This window comes from Trachemys scripta, chromosome 5 (assembly GCF_013100865.1).
Source record: "Trachemys scripta elegans isolate TJP31775 chromosome 5, CAS_Tse_1.0, whole genome shotgun sequence".
Classification (NCBI taxonomy): Eukaryota; Metazoa; Chordata; order Testudines; family Emydidae; genus Trachemys; species Trachemys scripta.
In genome coordinates, this window is record NC_048302.1 from 70,857,754 (window position 1) to 70,878,636 (window position 20,883).

Genomic DNA, 20,883 nt, shown 5'->3' on the forward strand with positions numbered 1-20,883 from the left:
GTGAGACTGCAGCAAGTGCATGTCAGCTACTTTGCCTTTGGTAATTTTAGTTAGTTCCGATTAGATTAGATTCATTTAGTTCTAGTTAGTTAATTAGTTTGTTGACTTTTATTTGGAGGACTTCATGGGAGCCCTTCCTCCCAGAGAGTGGCATGCCCAGTACACTGTGTTTTAAACGCTACCTCACATGACATGAGGCCATCCCATTCAGCGACGGACATGCTACGTGTGTTCTCTGTTTAGGAGAGGCCCGTGTTCTGCTGAAATGTAATTTCTGTTTAGCCCTCAAATCCAGGACAAGAAAGAAACAGGAAATCAAGCTGCGACTGTTAATGATGGAGCATTCCCTTCAACCTGGTGTGGAGCCAGGTCAGTAGAACCCCCTGTACATCAGTCTCCAGAGGTACCTAGTGCCCCATTGACCTTGGCCCAGCACTCCCCTAGAAAGGGGAAGGCTTCAGAGACCTCCTCTAAATGTCCAAAGAAGAGAAGCTCTAACGCACCTTTTAATGAGTCCACCTTGAAAAGACTTTGCTCTCCAAGCAAATCAATGGATTTGGAAGCCTCCACCTTGAGGCATAGTACCACAGAGGCTAAGGGTTTCTCCAGTACTGGTGGGTTAGAGATACCCTGTAGCTCTAACAGAAAACCTAGTTCCAAGAAGGCACTTGTGCCGTCTGGAAGAGATGGGCATAGAAAAGCAGTACTATCGGACATAATGACTCTTCCTGTATCTCCTGTAACAGGCTCTTCAGTTCCACATGTGACCAAGCCCCTGTCTACATCAGTAGCTACCTCAGAGTGCTCAAAGCCTTTGGTACCATCTGTCAGGGAGAAGCACACTGTCCGCTCGGCTCCGTGACGACAGGCAGCGCCACAACTACATGCAGTACCGCAACACTTGAGGTACCTAATGAACTTATCGGTGACTGCTGATCCAGAGTCTCCATTGCTTGCCAGTATCAAGAGCCATGGAGGAAACAGGGATTACTTCAGCTGAGCACATATTGCTTGGTGGCAGCAACCTTAGCTGCCACCCTCACCCCCATATAAACCTCAATGGCCATATTGGGACCCAGGGGCAGTTATCACCAACAATTCTCCAGGCCCCCAACCCTGTCTCATCAGAATGATAGGGAGGCACAAAATTTTCCTTCCCAACACATCATTCAACAGGATATGTTTGTGGATCAAGAGGCTAGGGCAGGCAAAGAAGTTACCCCTCAGACTACCATCTTGTTCTCATCACCTGATGAGGTGGTAATGTATCCTTCTCTTTCTATGGATGATGATTTTCAGCAATTCCAAGAACTTGTCAAACAGGTGACAGACTCCCTACATATACCTCTCAACAAATCAAAGAATCCCAACCCAAATGGTTGGATATTCTCCACTCTGCAACTCCATCCAGAGTCATCTGCCCTCTGAATGAGGCTCTCCTGGAACCTGCGAAAACAATTTGGTAAACCTTAATATCACCTCTGTGTAAGAGAGCCAATAAAAATATTATGTTCCCTCCTAGGACTGTGAGTTCCTGTTCTCCTACCCTCCACCAACTCTTTGGTGCTTGATGTGGTGAATGAATGAAGTAAACACCACTGACATAAGTGCACCCCATATGAGAGAGGGCAGAAGCACCTGGACCTTCTAAGGTGAAAATCTTACTCATATACAACCCTAAAATTCCGCATTGCAAATTACCAGGTGTTAATAGCCAAGTACAACTTCACTAATTATATGAGGTTTAATTCTTTTATTTAACACATTCCTCCAGACCAAAGGAAACAATTCCAGGCTATTGTTGCTGAGGGACTGTTACTGGTCAGGACAGCCCTTCAAGGACCTTAAATGCTGCAGATACCTCAGTTCGTTCTATCTCCACTGCAGAAGTGATGCACAGGACAATTAAATGGTTGCAATTATCTGGGTTCCCCAGAGAGGTCCAGAATACAATAGAGGATCTCCCATTTGATGGACTGAAGTTGTTCAAAAAGAATACTAATGCATCACTCCATGCTCTAAAAGACTTTAGAGCCACATTGGATTCATTGGGTACCTACACTCCTGTGAACAAAAGGAAATTTAGTAGATCCCAAACAGCCCAATACAATTCTCTGGATTTCTCTGGGTTTCAGAGACCTATGGAACTTCCAAAAAAAAGAGTTTCCAGAGAAAGAAATACTCTAATCCATCTGACCATAGGTGACAACTTCTAATGGTGATGGTGGGTGCTTGACCCCTCTCCGCCCCCAGCCCTGCCCCCTCCTGCCCGCTTCCAACCCCTTCCCCAGAGTCTCTGCCCCAACTCCGCCCCCTCCCTGCCCCTATTTATCTCCTTCCCCAAATCCCCACCCTGGCCCCACCTCTTCCCTGCCTCCTCCCCTGAGCATTCTACATTCCCGTTCTTCCCCCCTCCCTCCCGGAGCTTGCTACAGCGGTTTGGTGGCAGCAACTACTGGGAGGTAGGTGGAGGAGCTGGGACACGGCACGCTTAGGGGAGGAGACAGAGGAGGAAGTGAGGTGGGGTGGGGTGGGGAGGCAGCGCGGGGAGCTTGGCTGCTGATGGGTGCAGAGCACCCACTAATTTTTCCCCATGGGTGCTCCAGAGCACCCACAGAGTCGGCGCCTATGCATCTGACACTAGTTCACAGCAGGCTGCTGCTTCTTCTAATGATCAGTTTTTACGGGATAGTCAAGCGTTTAAACCCTCCCCTTTCTCTGGACTGTCAGCTACAATCATTTGCCCACCTCCCCGCCCATTTGGAGACCTCTCTTCCATTTTCAACCAGCTTGGGAACATATCGCCTCAAATTAGTACTAGAAGTAATAATGGTCTACACCATTCACTTTACCTCTCTTCTCCATCCCTCTTCAGCAATCCCTGTCATGAGCTCTTATTAAGACAGAAAATAAATTCCCTTCTTTCTACCTGAGTGACAGAACCTGTTCCTGCTCAGCAGAAAGAGAAGAGGTTTCTACACACAATATTTCCTTGTGCCAATGACAAAGACTTCCACATAGCAAGTCACCCATCTCACAAAAGATATGTGCATTTTGTTATAGGTCAGGACCACTTGCAATACCGAGTGCTCCTGTGTTTGGCCTTTCCTTGGCTCAGAGGGTGTTCTCAAAGGTTATAGGGTAATGGCCACCTACTTGCATTGACAGGCAATGGTACTGTTTTCATATCCCAACAGTTGGTCTTACGTGGAGGTGCTCTCTGCTATGCAGAGGACACTTGCCTTTTCCTGGACTTGGGCCTGCAATTGAATGTGGGACTATTCACCCTGACTCCAGTACAAAATATACAGTTTATAGGGACATCTTTGGATTCCCTGGTAGCCAGTGAATTTCTTCCCATGGATAGATGCTGAGGGCTATCAAACCTTGGCAGGTCTGTTCAGATGAGCCCTCAAACCTCAGTCAACAACTGTCTTCAACTTTGGAGTCCCATGATGTTCTTGCACTTTTGTGACAGATCATATCCGATTATGCCTTCGCTGTCTCCAGGGATGGCTCAGAACAATTTACTCACCAAGCAGACACAGCTTATACCAACAGGTATCAGTTCCCCCAACAGTGGAGAAAACACTCCCCAAACTGGTGGAGAAATCATCACAGTGTAGGTATGGAAGTTCCCTTCCTCTGACTGGTGCCAACGGTAACTGCAGTCTGTTAGGATGGAGGGAGAGGGAGGGCAGACCTTGCCATTTATACTGTACAGGGCAGATGATCACCCCAATTAACCACCCTCCACATCACCCTGTTGGAGCAAAGGGTGGTCAGAAATGCCTGCCTTCATTTTCTGCTTCTCATCAAAGACAAGTCTATCAGAGTCATGACATACAATATGGCCTGCATATTTTACATCAACTGGTGGAGGTGGGAAGGGGTCCCCTTCACTCTGTACCAAAGCAATAAAGTTATGGAACTGCTGTATATGGGATTGCATAAGAATTCTGCAGTGAATCTTCCTGGCAGGCAAAATATCACTGCTGATGCTCTCCGCAGATCTTTTCCCCAAGACTAGGATTGGGAGTTGGCCTCTCAGATACTTACTGACATATTTCAAACTTGGGGGTTCCCACAAGTTGGACCTCTTCTTCACAGCCTTAAACAAAAAATGCCACCTCTTCTGCTCAAGGGACGGTTTACTGCAATTCATTGGTGGAGTACCTTCTTCCTCCCATGGACAGGAAGGTGTTTTATTCGTTTCCCCCAATACCTCTGATTCTCACGTGGTGAAGATGATCAGACAGGACAAAGCCAGAATTATCCTAGTGGCCTGACGTTGTCAAGGCAGCATGGTTTCCTTACCTGCTTCACCTAGCTCTCTGTCCAGAAATAAATCCTCCAATCATTCCTCCACTCCTCTTGCAGGACACTGGTTGACTGCTGCATCCCAATCTGAGAACTCTTCACCTCAAGGCATCCTTCTTCAATGGTTCAATGAGTTAGAGTCAGCCTGTTCTGCAGAGGAACAGCAGATATTACTAAAAAGTAGAAAAGAGTCTACCAGAATTACTTACCTTCAAAAGTGGAAAAGATTTTGTGAGTGGTGTGACCACCAGAAAATTGTTCCTGAATCTGCCCCTCTTCCACTGGTTCTGGACTACCTGTTGCATTTAAAGAAAACATGGTTGACAGCTCTCTCAAGGTTCACTTAGCTGCATTAGCAGCTTTTCATTCCACAATTGAGATGTTCTCGCTCTTTGCTCATCCTACAATTATAAGGTTCATGAAGGGATTGGGAAACACTTTTCCACAGGTGAAAGTCCCTACTTCGGTTTGGGACCTCAATCTGGTTCTTAGAAATCTCATGAAACCAATGGCAACCTGCTCATTATAGAACTTATCTATCAAGACCGCCTTTTTAGTGGCTATTTCATCAGCCCAAAGAGTGGACAAAATTGGAGCCTTAATGGCAGACCCTCATTTCACAATTCTACAAAGACAAGGTTTCCTGTGCCACACCCCAGATTCCCCTAAAGTATCATCTGAATTTCATTTGAATCAGACTATTCATCTACCATTTTTCTTTCCAAAACCATCTAAATTCCATTTTGTAGACTGCTTTCCACATTCTAGTGTCTGGAGAGCGCTAGTTTTCTACCTAGGTAGAACTAAATCATTCAGGAAATCTCCTATATTGTTCATTCCATTTGCAGTCAGATCTAAAGGATCTACTATTTCTACCCAGAGATACTCAAAATGGATCTCCAGATGTATTATTGTGTATTATAGTTCTGCTAGCATTCAACCTCCTCCCAGAGTGTTAACTCATTCTACAAGCTCATCACAGTATACATTTACAGCCATACTTAAAAATATCCCTGTGACCCAGGGGGAACCCTCACTGAAAATGCCAAGGTCAGGGCAGGCTGCAAAAAGGAGAGCAGATACTCCCAAGATTGGTGAGTAACAAGGAAGTTAAATTACCCAACCAGTCACAAACCGTGCTTCTGATCCCCACACTGGTTATCAAGAAGCAAAAAAGAATAATCACACATCCCACTTATTGTATTCCAGTTCTCTGGCCCCCAATCAGCACCTAGGTCCAGTACAATGAGAAGTATCAGAGGGGTAGCCGTGTTAGTCTGAATCTGTAAAAAGCAACAGAGGGTCCTGTGGCACCTTTAAGACTAACAGAAGTATTGGGAGCATAAGCTTTCATGGGTAAGAACCTCACTTCTTCAGATGCAAGTAATGGAAATCTCCAGAGGCGGGTATAAATCAGTATGGAGATAACGAGGTTAGTTCAATCAGGGAGGGTGAGGCGCTCTGCTAGCAGTTGAGGTGTGAACACCAAGGGAGGAGAAACTCCAACTCTGTAGTTGGATAGCCATTCACAGTCTTTGTTTAATCCTGATCTGATGGTGTCAAATTTGCAAATGAACTGGAGCTCAGCAGTTTCTCTTTGGAGTCTGGTCCTGAAGTTTTTTTGCTGTAAGATGGCTACCTTTACATCTGCTATTGTGTGGCCAGGGAGGTTGAAGTGTTCTCCTACAGGTTTTTGTATATTGCCATTCCTGATATCTGACTTGTGTCCATTTATCCTCTTGCGTAGTGACTGTCCAGTTTGGCCAATGTACATAGCAGAGGGGCATTGCTGGCACATGATGGCATATATAACAAGAGTTGTTATGGTGTGGTGCATGGTTGCTGGTGAGAATATGCTTAAGGTTGGCGGGTTGTCTGTGGGCGAGGACTGGCCTGCCTCCCAAGGTCTGTGAAAGTGAGGGATTTTGATCTACAATTCATCCTGTACAATGATCCCGCCAACCTTAAGCATATTCTCACCAGCAACCACGCACCACACCATAACAACTCTTGTTATATATGCCATCATGTGCCAGCAATGCCCCTCTGCTATGTACATTGGCCAAACTGGACAGTCACTACGCAAGAGGATAAATGGACACAAGTCAGATATCAGGAATGGCAATATACAAAAATCTGTAGGAGAACACTTCAACCTCCCTGGCCACACAATAGCAGATGTAAAGGTAGCCATCTTACAGCAAAAAAACTTCAGGACCAGACTCCAAAGAGAAACTGCTGAGCTCCAGTTCATTTGCAAATTTGACACCATCAGATCAGCATTAAACAAAGACTGTGAATGGCTATCCAACTACAGAAGCAGTTTCTCCTCCCTTGGTGTTCACACCTCAACTGCTAGCAGAGCGCCTCACCCTCCCTGATTGAACTAACCTCGTTATCTCCATACTGATTTATACCTGCCTCTGGAGATTTCCATTACTTGCATCTGAAGAAGTGAGGTTCTTACCCACGAAAGCTTATGCTCCCAATACTTCTGTTAGTCTTAAAGATGCCACAGGACCCTCTGTTAAAATGAGAAGTTATTTTAAAACTCTGCTCACTATACAAAATGTTCTTCTGACCCCAAAGCGCCAGCCACATTGCCAGGTCAATATTCGGTTGGATCTTACCCAAAACACCACGCTGCCAGTCAATCCTTTAGTGTCTAAAACTAAAGGTTTATTATAAAGAAAAAAGAAAGAACAAGAGAGTTGTTAAATGGTAATGCAACCATATATATATATATATATATATATATACATACACACACACACACACACACACACACACACACACAGACTTCGAAGTCTATATATCAGGTTCTTAGCAGTATTGGTGAGTTTGCTGGCTTAAAAGTCCCTCTGGAACACATCCACAGTGTGGATGGGTCATTCAGTCCTTTGTTCAGAGCTTCAGTTTGTAGAAAAGTTACTTCAGAGGTAAGAAGCAGGACTGAAGACAAAATGGAGATGCTGCAGCTGCCTTTGCCATGTGGCTTGTACTTCCTTTGTCCCAAAGACAAGCTTCACAGCACATGGCATGGAAGCCTTAGGTTCTCTGTCCACAGGCATACCACATGCCTTGCTGACGCATAAGGTGTATCCCCTAGTTCTTTTCAGTAGGTTCATTATACAATAGATGACACTTGATGGGCCATCAAACAGGCTAGGCAGTGCTGATGCCAATCTGTCTGGGGGTGTCACCCAAAAACACAGCACAAGTTTGGAAATACAGATATACCATACATATCTATAACTCATTATACAAATGTGATACAAACATATAAATATGATTATCATACTTGGCAATTTGTAACATTTTGGCAGATATCTTACACGGTATATCTGGTCAGATTCCTTGCAATTTTATAATATTGGTATCAACAATATCATAAAGTGTCGTACATATTCCATACAGCATCACAGTCCCCATAACTGAGATCTGCAGCACTGCTACACAGTCCTCTGTACATACTGTCTCAAGACACTACACCCTAATCGATGCCTCTAGATTGGATGTGGCAGCTGGTGATGTAATTCTAGATTCTGAAGCTCCTCCTTCCGTTCGGGGGTTCTGCTCAGGAGTCACTTGCACTTGGAGCACCCATAAGGACACTACTTGAAGAAGAATGTACTCCCCCTGTGCAGAACTGTGGTTCTTTGAGATGTGGGTCCAGATGTGTGCTCTACTACCCACCCTCCTTCCCCTCCGCTTTGGAGTTTCTTGTGAGACTAGGCAGTGGAGAAGAAACTGAGGGCAGTTCACCCGTTTAGCCAGGGCCGGCTCTAACTTTTTTGCTGCCCCAGGCAAAAAAGAAGAGCGCTGCCCCGCCGTAACACCCCACCCCCAGCGCCATACCGGGCCGCCCAAAGCCCCCCTCCCCAGCACTGCGCTGGGCCACCCAAACCCCTCCCTCCCTCCGAGCGCCGTGCCGGCCAAACTCCCGCCCCCCGAGCGCCTTGCTGGGCTGGCCAAACCCCCGGAGTGCCTCGCCGGGCCGCGCCAGCCAACTCCCCTCCCTGCCCCCCCCGAGTGCCTCGCCGGGCTGCCCAAACCCCCGGAGCACTGCGCCGGGCCACCCAAATCCCCGCCCGCCTGGAGCGCCATGCTGGGCCGGGCAAACCCCCACCCTCTCTTGAGCGCCGTGCCCCGGGCAAACCCCCGCCCCTCCTCGAGCGCCGTGCCTCCCAAACCCCCGGAGTGCCGCGCCGCGCCCCTTCCAGCGCTGCGCCGCCGAAACACCCCCCGCGCTGCCTTGCCGAAACAAACAAACAAAAAAACCCCTCGAGTGCTGCCCCGCCGAACAAAAAAGACAAAAACAAAAACACCGCGAGCGCCCCCCGCCACCGCAACATTGGCCGCCCCTTCTAAGGTGCCACCCCAAGCACGTGTTTGATCGGCTGGTGCCTGGAGCCGGCCCTGCACATAGCCCTATATTCCCTCGGTATGGGGCACGATGATGTCTAGGGTACATGCACAGACCAAACTGATGCTGCTAATGAAAATCTGCAATCAAAAGCACATGGGGTGTACATGCACCTGAAGTGGAGCACCCATGAGGACACATGTCTTGAAGAACCACCATTACTGCACAGGGTGAGTAACCTCTTCTTCTTAAACTTAAAAAAAATCAATTTTGAAGAAGCAAAGAAGATTCATTATGCAGAAATATTTGCAGTGGAGGGGGGGGCTTAGTGCTTACTGTTGCAATGGTGAGCAGCTTTTTAGTTGATTATTCTTAGTGGTTCTTTACATTATACTGGTTTCTGGATTATTTTAGGCACCATATGAAGCTAAAGATTCGAATACTTTCTAAGAGATCTTCAGAATCTTGACGGAAAGTCATCCACCCTGCAAGGTGTTTGTGGCAAGGCGTGATGGGGCTTTCATCCCACACTGGCCAAAAAGGGGTTAATGTAGCCCTGGGAAAGCTGCACAGGAAGCAACCAATAGGAGAAGGGCTGCGAAGAACAACCTGTCAGGACCCAGTAGGCACATATAAAAAGAGCTGCAGGGAAGAGCAGGGTCAGTTGCTGCTGGGAGTCCAGGGAGTAAAGATTCTGTACCTGGAGGGCAGAGAGAACATAAGCACCTTGGACAAAGTAGTGGTTGGCTCCTAGGACTGATCAGCTGAGTGCCCTGATGGGAAGTAGCCTAGGAAAATAGAGCAGCATTGACAGAGATTACAGGGGAGCAGCAGGAGGCTAATATTTACAGGGTCCCTGGTTGGGTCCTAGAGTAGTGGGCAGGCCCAGGTCCCCTTACTCACCACTGGGGAAGTGGCTGGACTGTTGGACAGAGATACCCCTCCCAGAAGGGGCAAACACAGAGGCGACGTAGCCGGAAGGCTGTTGAGAAGAGGACACTGCAGTTCTGGGAGCTTAGGTTTAGTCTCCCCTAACCCAGCTGTGATCCTGCCCATGCTCCGTCCTGAGGCTCCTCCCTTGCTCCCCCTCTTCCCTGAAGCCCGTGGGGGCTCAGCTCTAGCCGGGGTTGGGGTGGCTCTGGCTAGCCTGGGGGGGTCCTCTGGCTGCAGGCTCAGGTCTCCAGTGGGTGGGGGGAAGGGGCCCAGGCGGAAGGGGTGGAGCTGGAGGGCTAGCCTTCAAAAAGGGGAGGTTCACCTACCATCCATGGGAGCCGTAGGCAGGAGCAGAGACAGAGTGATGGTGTGCAGACCACGGACGTGGGCATCTGCCTCAAGCTAATACGCAGCATGATCAGGAGGAGGCACCAGTCTGGCAATGGGGGCTGCATCCCATGGCACGGGTAGGAATCATTTTACTCATTTTTTCAAATCTGCCAGTTAGAGAAATAAAAAAAAAAAATCCAAGAATCACAGAAATGTAAGATGAAATAGACCTGCTAGATCATTAGCCTATCTTACTGCCAGTGCAGTAATGGTACCTGCAATAGGCTTTAAGTACATTTTCTAGTTTAAATATTCCAAGTGAAATGTCTCACAAGGAATGAGAATGTAAATGTGTAATTTCCCTTGAGATTTGTCAGAAATCCATGAAAATGGGCCTGGTTAAAAGGGTGCTCCAGCAGAGTTGTAAATACACAATTCTAATTTTTGCTAGCTCTTTATCCTGATTTCTGTATTTGCCGATACCCTAATCAACATTTTTGATTTCTATCGAGTATTTTATTACTGTACCTATGTCTTTTTTTAATAGCATATTTGCTATTGATCCAGATTGATAACTTGCTATAGAAATTTTTGGAGAGTTCAGTAGAAAAATCAGTGGCAAGATCTGACCTGTATAACAGGAGTTAATGTATGCTGACCCTGCTTGGAGACAGTGATATAATATTTTGTATGACTTCGCTCACATCGTGTAATTGGGGGCAAGAAATAAAGATGGCAGCACTTCTAGCTGGCACACCTTTATGCAGCCTTCAGTAGTCTAAAAGATGACCTTCTATACCAAGGTTCCAAAGACAAAACTGCAGACAAAAGGCTTGTGGTCGTTTTTAAATTCCTGGTGAGGAGGGAGGGATCAGCGGACTGCAGATGTACAACTCTGTAGTTTCAGAGTTTTAAAAATGAAGATCCAGGAAACTTCAACAGAAAGGAAAAACAAAGGGAACACACAGAATATGTTGTAGGAAACAAGTTTGTTCTGGCAGTGAGCCAGTCTGGATGAGTAAATAAGTCTTTTCCATCTCTTACTTCTAAGGGCTAGATTCTGATTTCAGGCAGAGCCCTGGGCGAGGGATCAGACATAAGTAAACTGGGATGTGCCAGCAGCAATTACACCTGTCTGCCCAAGCTCAGCTGTACTGGTTAGCAAATAGCAGAGTAAAGTCATGGCTCTGGACCCTCCCTGATCATATGCTCTGGGGAAGAAGGGACAGGCAGAAGATGGGCACTCAACATCTCCTTCCTCCTAAACACCCAGAAAAAACATCCAAGCAGCCTAAACTGGGATGGGAGAGCTCTTAGTCCCTTACATAGGCATGTAATCCAGTCACAGCCCTCAGATGTTATGTGCTCTGTTTCCACCAACTTCAGTGAGAGTTGAAAGCATTCACCAGAGGTTTCCTATACCACACACGATCAAGCCCTAGGAAAAAGGCAATGAGTGATAAGCAACATGAGTTTATAAAGGACATTTGTGTCAAACAAACTCTAGCTGTCTTGACACTATTACAGCTTTAGTGAATGCAGAGAAAAGCCAATCGCGGCTTTTTTTTTTTTTTTTTTTTTTTTTGCGCCGCTTGGGGCGGCAAAAACCCTGGAGCCAGCCCTGATCAGATTATGAGGGAAGTAACAAGTGGAGTGTCATGGAGCTCATCACTGGGACTGTTACCATGTAATATCTTCACACATTAGCTGGAGTATAAAATACCAGACTTGATATCAAACTAAGCAGAATTCCCAGGACAGTGGAGGATAGACTGAAATCACAAAATGATGAGCCAGTGTAAAGTGATGAGAATGAAAGAGTGATGGATGCCAGTGAACTGTCTCTGTAAATACAGGATTTTAATATTTGTGTTGGGGCAGTTGCTCCTCCCTCCAATCTAATTTTCTCCTTTTCTGCGAAGTTCTAAGAGAGAGTTCCAGTCCCTGCTGAGTTTGCTTTTATTATGGCAACACCAGGGAGAAGCAGCACTTGCAGAAAGAAGAGTAGATATTGTTTCAAAAGGCAACAATTTGAGAAGACAAAGGAAAAAAAAGCCCGGATAGTCTGGAGGTTTGAGGTCCACTATTGCTCAGACCACTAGGGCTGGAAATGAAAGCTGTATGTTAAAAAATTAGAATTCTCAGGTTTCAGACAGGATATGTGTGATGGGTTGGATCACAGAAACCCCCCTGGGAGCTGCCACCTGATGTGCAAAGACTACCCCTGCTTCTACTTTCCCTGCCAGCTCAGGACTCCAGCACCCTGTCTTGCTGAGCCAGACACTCTCATCTGCTCCAACACAGACCCAAAGTCTGAATCACTTGTCCCAAAGCTGCAAGTTTACCTGAAAACAGCTCACAGTAGTGTGCTTGTCTTTAGCACTCAGATGCCCAACTCCCAATGGGGTCTAAACCCAGATAAATCCGTTTTACCCTGCATAAAGCTTATGCAGGGCAAACTCATAAATTGTTTGCCCTCTATAACACTGATAGAGAGATATGCACAGTTGTTTGCTCCCCCAGGTATTAATACATACTCTGAGTAAATTACTAAATAAAAAGTGATTTTATTAAATACAGACAGTAGGATTTAAGTGGTTCAAAGTAGTAACAGACAGAACAAAGTAAGTCACCAAGCAAAATAAAATAAAATGCGCAAATCTATGCCTAATCAAACTGAATACAGATAATCTCACCCTCAGAGATGCTTCAGTAAGTTTTTCTCAGACTGGACATCTTCCAGGCCTGGGCACAATTCTTTCCCCTGGTACAGCTCTTGTTGCAGCTCAGGTGGTAGCTAGGGGATTCTTCATGATGGCTCCTCTCCCTCTCTGTTCTCTCCCCCCCTTTATATATCTTTTGCATAAGGCGGGAACTCTTTGTCTCTCTGGTTTTCCACCCCCCCGTCACTGGAAAAGCACCAGGTTAAAGATGGATTCCAGTTCAGGTGACATGATCACATGTCACTGCAAGTTTTCATTACTCACTTGCCAGCACACACATATACAGGAAGACTCACAGGTAAATACAGCCATCTGCAGACAATGGGAGTCATCAAGATTCCAAACCATCATTAATGGTCCACACTTTACACAATTACAATAGGCCCTCAGAGTTACATTTTATATTTCTAGTTTTAGATACAAGAGTGGTACATTTATACAAATCAGATGATCATACTCAGTAGATTATAAGCTTTGTAATGATACCTTACAAGAGACCTTTTGCATGAGGCATATCCCAGTTACATTACATTCACTTATTACCGTATTTTCTCTAAAACTATCTCAGTTACATTATATTGACTTATTATCAAGTTTTTATAAAACCATATAGACTGCACAACGTCACAATATGGTTCACAACATTTATCTCTATCAGTCCCCAAGCCATCATCTAGAGAAATCATGCAATAATTGAAATGGCGGGAGATGAGGACACAAGCTGGTAATTTGAGTATCAATGCATTCTGTATGGCAGCGGTTCTCAAGGTCCATAGATCACCAGTGTCTGTAGCGCCCTTCCTGCTGGTATGCAGAATGAAATATTTTGAGAATTAATCAGTGAGAGATTAGAATATGGCCCATGAGAGGCTCTGTCTCTTACAAAATAGTCAACAGAGTGAGAGAGTTTCAGAACCTCTGTTCCACACCATTGGGAAGCTGGGATTCCCAGCTTTGCATTGATGTCTATTGTTGGTTATTTTGAGCTCAGGACTGTAACTTGGCTTGCAGACTAACAGTGATAATTTTTTTAAGGCTTATACTTTTGTGAAGCAGCAGCCTTGCTTCTGCAGTGCCAAATCCTGCTTCTCCCACTGCTGATGACATAAAAAGGTACCTCAGCAGGGGTCTTTGTTCAAGAAGCACAAAGAAATGGAGAAAATGATGTAACCTTTTACAAAGCAAGGATTGGTTTAAAAACCATGTTAAAGCTGTCCACGGTCCTTTACTGTAGATAAATGTAAAACAATACTCTGAGGGAAGGTGGAAATAATAAGCACAGCACAGGGCCGAACAAGGAAAATGCTGGCTAGAGAACGTGTAATGCAGAAACAAATAGGGAATGACAGCAGATTACAAAGAGAACATGAGCTCACAATGAGATGCAGTGGTGTGGAGGGGGAGCTGTGCTGTACATATAGTGGGATTGCCTGCAGGCCAAGGAAGGTAATAATTCCTCTCTTTGCCATTTCTATACAGCCACACTTGGAGCACAGTGCATCATTTGCGACACTTCATTTTAAACAGAGCATCACTTTCAGAAAGAATTCAGAGGATGACTAGAACAATGAAAGGGTTAAAATATGCACCCTAAGACAGAGGTACTCAGGGCCAAGTTCTGATCTCCTTGACTGCAATGGCCTGGATTTACATAGGTGTAACTGAGACTACCTGGAAATTGACAGCTATTCAAAGAGCTAAGAGTTGGCACCATAAAATATACCAGCTTTCAAATTAACTCTGCTAGTACAGTACTGCAGAACTAATACCAATATATTAAACCTAAAACTTGTGACCTGTATTACACATTGGCTCGCGTGAAAGGAAAATGCCAGATCTTTAAATCTGATGATGCCCGGCCTGTCTCCTGCATCTTATGAATGAACGTTTTGTGGTGCTGCGCAGTAACATCAGGCAGCTGATGTCTGATTGAGCAGGACACTGTTACTGACTGTAAACCTCCAGAATCTCTCTCAGAACCACATGAAGAAGGGCTTTGATGATTTGCATGTAGATCACAAGTTGTAGAGGAGGGAGATGGATAGAACTTAATGTCTGACTTGGGAAAAGGGGGCAAAAGAGAGGAAATGATATTATACCATATAAATAAAAGAAACTGTAGGTTAAACATGACAAAAATTCGGCAGGGGAATGATCTATCTATGTAATTGACTGAGATACTACCCCAGTGATTTCTAAGTGAAGGTCAGAAAAATGCTGTGTGCGTGAGGCTAAGCTAGGATGATCTTCTAAACTCCCTATTTTGCACCTGTGTTCTCTGAAATGCTGCCTACATATGAGATTCCAAAGGTTTACTAATTTCTTCTGTCAGTAACTCTGGAACTCTCCCCCTCTTCTTAGAACTGGGAGAATAACTAATATTTGTGTAATCTGAATTTTTTTTTCTGCCAAGAACTAGCAGTTGTTCCATTCTGATGTTTGTTCTGTGGTGGTGTTAATGCACACATTTAACCAACAGAACTTTGAATCACTATATCATCAACTGGTGTCTAATTAATCCTTTTCCATAACATGCAAAGGAAGGGCATATACACTGGTTTGGTTTTTATTTTTAAATGTCTTTCAACAGCCATATAGTATCATCTTGCCTTTTTTTTTTGTAGCTCTTTACCTTTGGTTGGAGAGAAGACATCCGCCCCGGGGAACCTCTTCACACCAGAAAATTCTGCTTCGATGCCGTTTCGCACAGTAGCCCTGTCACACTGTATGACTGTCATGGCATGAAGGGTAACCAGCATTGGAGCTATAGGAAGGTTGGAGTCACCTTGGGTCATTTTCAGATATTCATACTATCTTGAGTCTGTACTGAATTTGGAGAACAATGTGTTTGTCCAGTCAAAAGACATTGGTTTTAAAAACCATTATGGTTTATTCCAGTTTAGTTTAAATGAGAATCTCTGTAGAGCATGTTTCTTTTAATATGCAGTAAGCATTTATGCACATTGTGTGCATTTGCAGCTACTTAAGTCAAAGTTAAATTAATACAGATTTGATCCAACACAGGGTGAGCCCCTTATTCCTTGAAAGATGCTTTACCATTTTGACACCTAAGACGTGTGTCATTTTAACAAAGGCACCACAGGAAATATTTTTATTCTGTGTGACAGCAGCAAGAAATGCTGCTCATGAGTTAAACATTAATATTTTACTATACTTTAAAGAGTATATTTGGCAGATACATCACACACAAAAATTAACATTAAAAGCATTGTTGTAAGCCCACAAAAAAGAGGGAGTTTACAAATCAAGGGTAAACAGTTTAGGTGTCCCTCTGATCTGCTGTTTCAACCCATTTTTATAAAGCACTAAAAATATGTGGTCGTGCTGGAAACTGTGTTCAGAGCAAACAGTGCCATAGTAATATTAACAGGATTTCAAATAAGATTAACAAGTTACTGACTTTGATTAACCCTTTCATTGTTGCAATCTGTGCAGTTTTCTTTGAAATGCTGAGGGATCCCTCCACATAACCATCATCCCCCGTGCTCCCACATTTACTCAAGCTGAGCATAAGGGCTTGGATTTTACAGCACATATCTCAGTAGCACTTTCTAGTTTGAGATGATGTATTCTAGTAAACTGAACGATAACCATTAGAAATAGTTTAGCTACTGACATTTTCCTCGGGTGTCTCGTTATTGACCTTCGCATTTTAATCCAGTATTTACATTGCAAGCAGAGACGTGTCAAAGGGTTTTCCAGAAATGTGATATCTTTGAAACTGAGGTAGCATCTGTAATCCAGCTACAGTATCTGAGCCAGCTCCTCAGCTGGTGTAAATCAGCAGAGCACCATTGAAGTCAGTGGAGCTATGCCAATGGACACCAGCTGAATATCTCACTTTGTACCCCTAGAATAGTTCTTTCCTGCTTCAGATCCACTTCTAATTGATCTTTGTGCCTATCCAAGCTGCTAGAAAGAAGCTTTAAGAACTTTAACACTTCATTAGTGCTTAGTGTACCAGTTACATGTGACAAAATGCAGCTCTGGAGCTGTCTTCTGTACCTGGTTCATCACTTCTGATGTGGACAGACTCCAGTAGACAGCCAATGAAATAGTATCACTTTCAAAAACACTATAGTGTACATTCCTTTAAGTCCCCTGTACTGCTTTGTTTTTGTTATCTAGAGGGATGAGATCTCATAAAAATTCTAAGGACAAGCCAAAAGTTTACATCTGAATTAGAAATTCCTTGAAAATGTTTTTTTATGATGAAAGCGCTGACACAGTCTTAACCATAATACAAACCTGGTAGCAGTCTATCTTCTTAATTGCCAGAGCTACACAAGTGCCTCTGGTTTGGCTACATAACTTCAAAGCAAGGATCTGCTGACATTGCAAAACTAATGGTTAAATATATTCCCCTTACTCAGGTCTAAGCTGATTTCTCAGCTGAGCTTGACTGTGTATTAAATAGTTTTTGATTGCCTCACATCAGGTATAGGCCAGGTCTACACTAGAAACTTTTGCCAATGTAAGTATACCAGCAAAACCCCTCCAAATGTAGATGCAAATTATACCAGCAAAAAGTGCTTACACTAGTTCCCCGAAGGAATAAGCTAGACCACCAAAAGCACTTCTATGCTGGTATAACTGTATCTGCACTAGGGCTTCTGCTGACATGTAAATGTCTCAAAAAAGCACACCTCTAACCAACATTACTATGCTGGCAAATGTTCCTAACATGGTCTGGCTGTACGTTTTTTTTTTTTTTTTTTTAAACAAGTGTCTATTAATTTTAAACTAATGGTGCAAAAGTATCCATAAGAATAATAATCTATAGGTAGGCAACAAACAGCCCCTTTTCATAAAGACCACATCTGTTACTCTGTTCCACCCCATGCCTACCCCCCCACCTTCTTAGTGATCACATGGAATTCTTATTTTTAATTCGTCTCATGTCACGTGAAGTACTCTAGTTTTTGTCATTAATCTTATAAAATGCTCAGATGAAGCAAATTTTGCCATGTTGCCATATTAGCCAATCCCTCTCATTTTCCATTTCTTCCAGTAAAGGGACCTGCCCTCAATTTTTATTTTAGCATCACTCCAGATGGTTTGAGTCTGATAAAGCATGATTCAATTTATCCACTCTAACTCCTTAATTGCCATTTGTAGAGCTTCTATGAGTATCTAATGTGACAAAGTTCCTCCTGTATCTTGGTGGGTCCTGTGCTTATTGGCGGATTTTCTTGCCTCAGAGATTCACCATGTAGGTTGGGGAACAGCCCAGAGACCTTCCCCTCTGGGAGAACCCACAGTCCAGGTCAATTGGGAGGTTTGGGGGGAACCCAGGCCCTCCCTCTACTCCGGGTTCCAGCCCAGGGCTCTGTGGACTGCAGCTGTCTATAGTGCCTCCTATAACAGCTGCATGACAGCTACAACTCCCTGGGCTACTTCCCCATGGCCTCCTCCAAACACCTTCCTTATTCTCACCACAGGACCTTCCTCCTGGTGTCTGATAACACTGGTGCTCCTCAGTCCTCCAGCAGCACACCCTCTCACTCTCAGCTCCTTGTGCCTCTTGCTCCCAGCTCCTCACACTCCCCCCCACAAACTGAAGTGAGCTCCTTTTTAAAACCCAGGTGCCCTGATTAGCCTGTCTTAATTGATTCTAGAAGCTTCTTCTTAATTGGCTACAGGTGTCCTAATTAGCCTGCCTGCCTTAACTGATTCTAGCAGATTTCTGATTACTCTAGTGCAACCCCTGCTCTGGTCACTCAGAGAACAGAAAACTACTCATCCAGTGACCAGTATATTTGCCCTCTACCAGACTCCTGTACCCCACTGGTCTGGGTCTGTCACATATCTTCCCCCCCCCCCCCGCTCAATGCCAAGGGGTTGGGCAGCTTGGGACGCCAGACAGTGCACACGTGACAAGCCATCGGCGTTGCCATGACGGCTCCCTGCTCTGTGTTGCACACGGAACTGGAAAGGTTGGAGGGATAAGAACTATCTGGTCACCCTTGTGTTCTTCGCCTTGTTCCGCTGCATCCATTGAAGAGGGGCATGGTCGGTCACAAGGACAAATCTGCGCCCGAGCAGATAGTAGCGCAATGTTTTCATGGCCCATTTTACAGCAAGGCATTCTCTCTCCGCAACTGCATATTTTTGTTCCCTTGGAAGGAGTTTCCGACTGAGGTATAGAATTGGGTGTTCCTCCTCCCCAACTATCTGTGATAGAAAGGCCCCCAACCCTACTTCCGATGCATCTGTCTGCAGGATAAACTCCTTGGTGAAATCAGGGGCTATCAGTACGGGGTTATTGCAGAGGGCGGTCCGTAGGTCTGTGAATGCTTCCTCTGCTGCGTCAGACCATCTCACCAGATCAGTCCACGGGCTTTCACTAGGTCTGTCAGTGGTCTTGCCCTTGTGGCAAAGTGGGGGATAAATTGACGGTAATACCCCACCACACCTAGGAACGCCCGGACTTGTTTCTTGCGACTTGGTCGGGGCCAATTTCGGATGACATCTAACTTGTTCACTTGGGGTATTACCAGACCTTTTCCCCACGATGTAGCCAAGATATTTGGCCTCTGTAAACCCTACAGCGCACTTGGCAGGGTTTGCTGTAAGGCCAGCTTGCCTGAAGGTACTGAGGACTGCCTCCACCTTCTCCAGGTGGGTTTCCCAGTCTGGGGTATGAATGACCACATCGTCCAAGTAGGCAGCAGCATAACTGTTATGCGGGCATAATAGCTTGTCCATGAGGCGCTGGAAGGTAGCTGGGGCCCCATGTAGTCCAAAAGGGAGGACAGTATATTGAAAAAAAGACTCTCTGGTGTAGAGAACGCAGTCTTTTCCTTTGCATCTTCTGCAAGGGGAATCTGCCAATACCCCTTTGTCAAGTGTAGGGTAGTCAAGTACTGGGCATTACCCAGACGGTCCACTAGCTCATCTATGTGAGGTATGGGGTACGCATCGAACTGGGATACTTCGTTTAGACGCCGTAAGTCCTTGCAAAATCTTGTGGTGCCATCACGTTTGGGCACCAGCATGATTGGGCTGGACCACTGACTGTGGGATTCTTTGATGATCCCCAACTCCAGCATTTTTTTTTACTTCTGCTTTTATTTCCTCCCTTTTTGCCGCTGGCACCCGATAGGGCCTCATTGTTACTCTGGCCCCAGGGTTTGTGATGATGTGGTGATATGTCTCAGTTGTTCAACCCGGTTTTGTCGAGAACACATCTTGGTTCCGGAAGATCATCTCAGACACCTCATTCTTCTGGTATGGTGTTAAATCGGGAGACACTCTCACCAGTTTGGAAGGCTTGTTTTCCTGGGTTAGGTCTTTTTGAACCGTTGTGCATGCCTCTTCTGCATGCCAGGGTTTCAGAAGGTTAACGTGATAAATCTGTTCTTGTTTTCTGCGTCCTGGCTGCCGCACCTTGTAGGTTACTTCCCCCACGGGTTCAACCACCTCATAGGGACCCTGCCATTGGGCCAGAAGCTTGCTTTCTACCGTGGGTACCAACACCATAACCCGATCCCCTGGTTGGAACTGTCGCACTTTTGCCTGGCGATTGTAATGGGTTCTCTGGGCCTCCTGTGCCTTCTCCAAATGTTCCCATAAATAGGGGTAACCCGGGCTATCCGGTCTCGCATCTGCATTACATGCTCTATTATATTTCTCCCCTTGTTGGGTTCCTCTTCCCAGATCTCTTTGGCGATATCTAGTATGCCACGGGGGTGACGCCCGTATAATAACTCGAAGGGGGAAAACCCAGTTGAGGCCTGTGGTACCTCCCGGATAGTGAACATAAGGTAGGGTAGTAGGGTGTCCCAATCCTTCCCATCCCGACTTACCACCTTCCTTATCATAGCCTTGAGGGTTCGGTTAAACCTTTCTACCAACCCATCAGTCTGTGGATGGTAGACCGAAGTTCTCAGGGTAGGTATATGGAGCAGCGTACAGAGGTCCTTCATTAGCTTCGACATAAATGGGGTTCCTTGGTCGGTTAATATCTCCTTCGGTAGCCCCATTCGGGCAAAGATCCCCACCAGCTCTTTGGCTATAGTTTTAGAGGCCGTGATCCGCAGGGGGACAGCTTCTGGGTAGCGAGTAGCATAGTCCAAAACAACAAGTATATATTAGTGGCCCCGAGCCGTCTTCTCCGGGGTCCCACTAGGTCCATGGCTATTCGCTCGAAGGAGACCTCTGTGATGGGAAGGTGTACTAAAGGTGCCC

At 45.4% G+C, this 20,883-nt stretch overlaps 1 protein-coding gene and 1 long non-coding RNA gene across 3 annotated transcripts in view; one reads left to right on the forward strand and one right to left on the reverse strand.

Annotated features, from left to right (window-relative positions):
* Nucleotides 1–20,883, forward strand: part of GALNTL6 (polypeptide N-acetylgalactosaminyltransferase like 6) — a 948,842-nt gene that overhangs the window by 919,724 nt on the left and 8,235 nt on the right. Inside the window, 1 exon segment of the mRNA XM_034772183.1 lies at nt 15,297–15,446. Within this exon segment, the coding sequence (XP_034628074.1) occupies nt 15,297–15,446 (150 nt within the window).
* Nucleotides 2,440–20,883, reverse strand: part of LOC117878176 — a 95,200-nt gene continuing 76,756 nt past the window's right edge. For both annotated transcript variants that reach the window (XR_004645909.1, XR_004645910.1), the window contains exon 3: nt 2,440–4,470. This is a non-coding gene — a long non-coding RNA (uncharacterized LOC117878176). The remainder of the gene's footprint in view (nt 4,471–20,883) is intronic.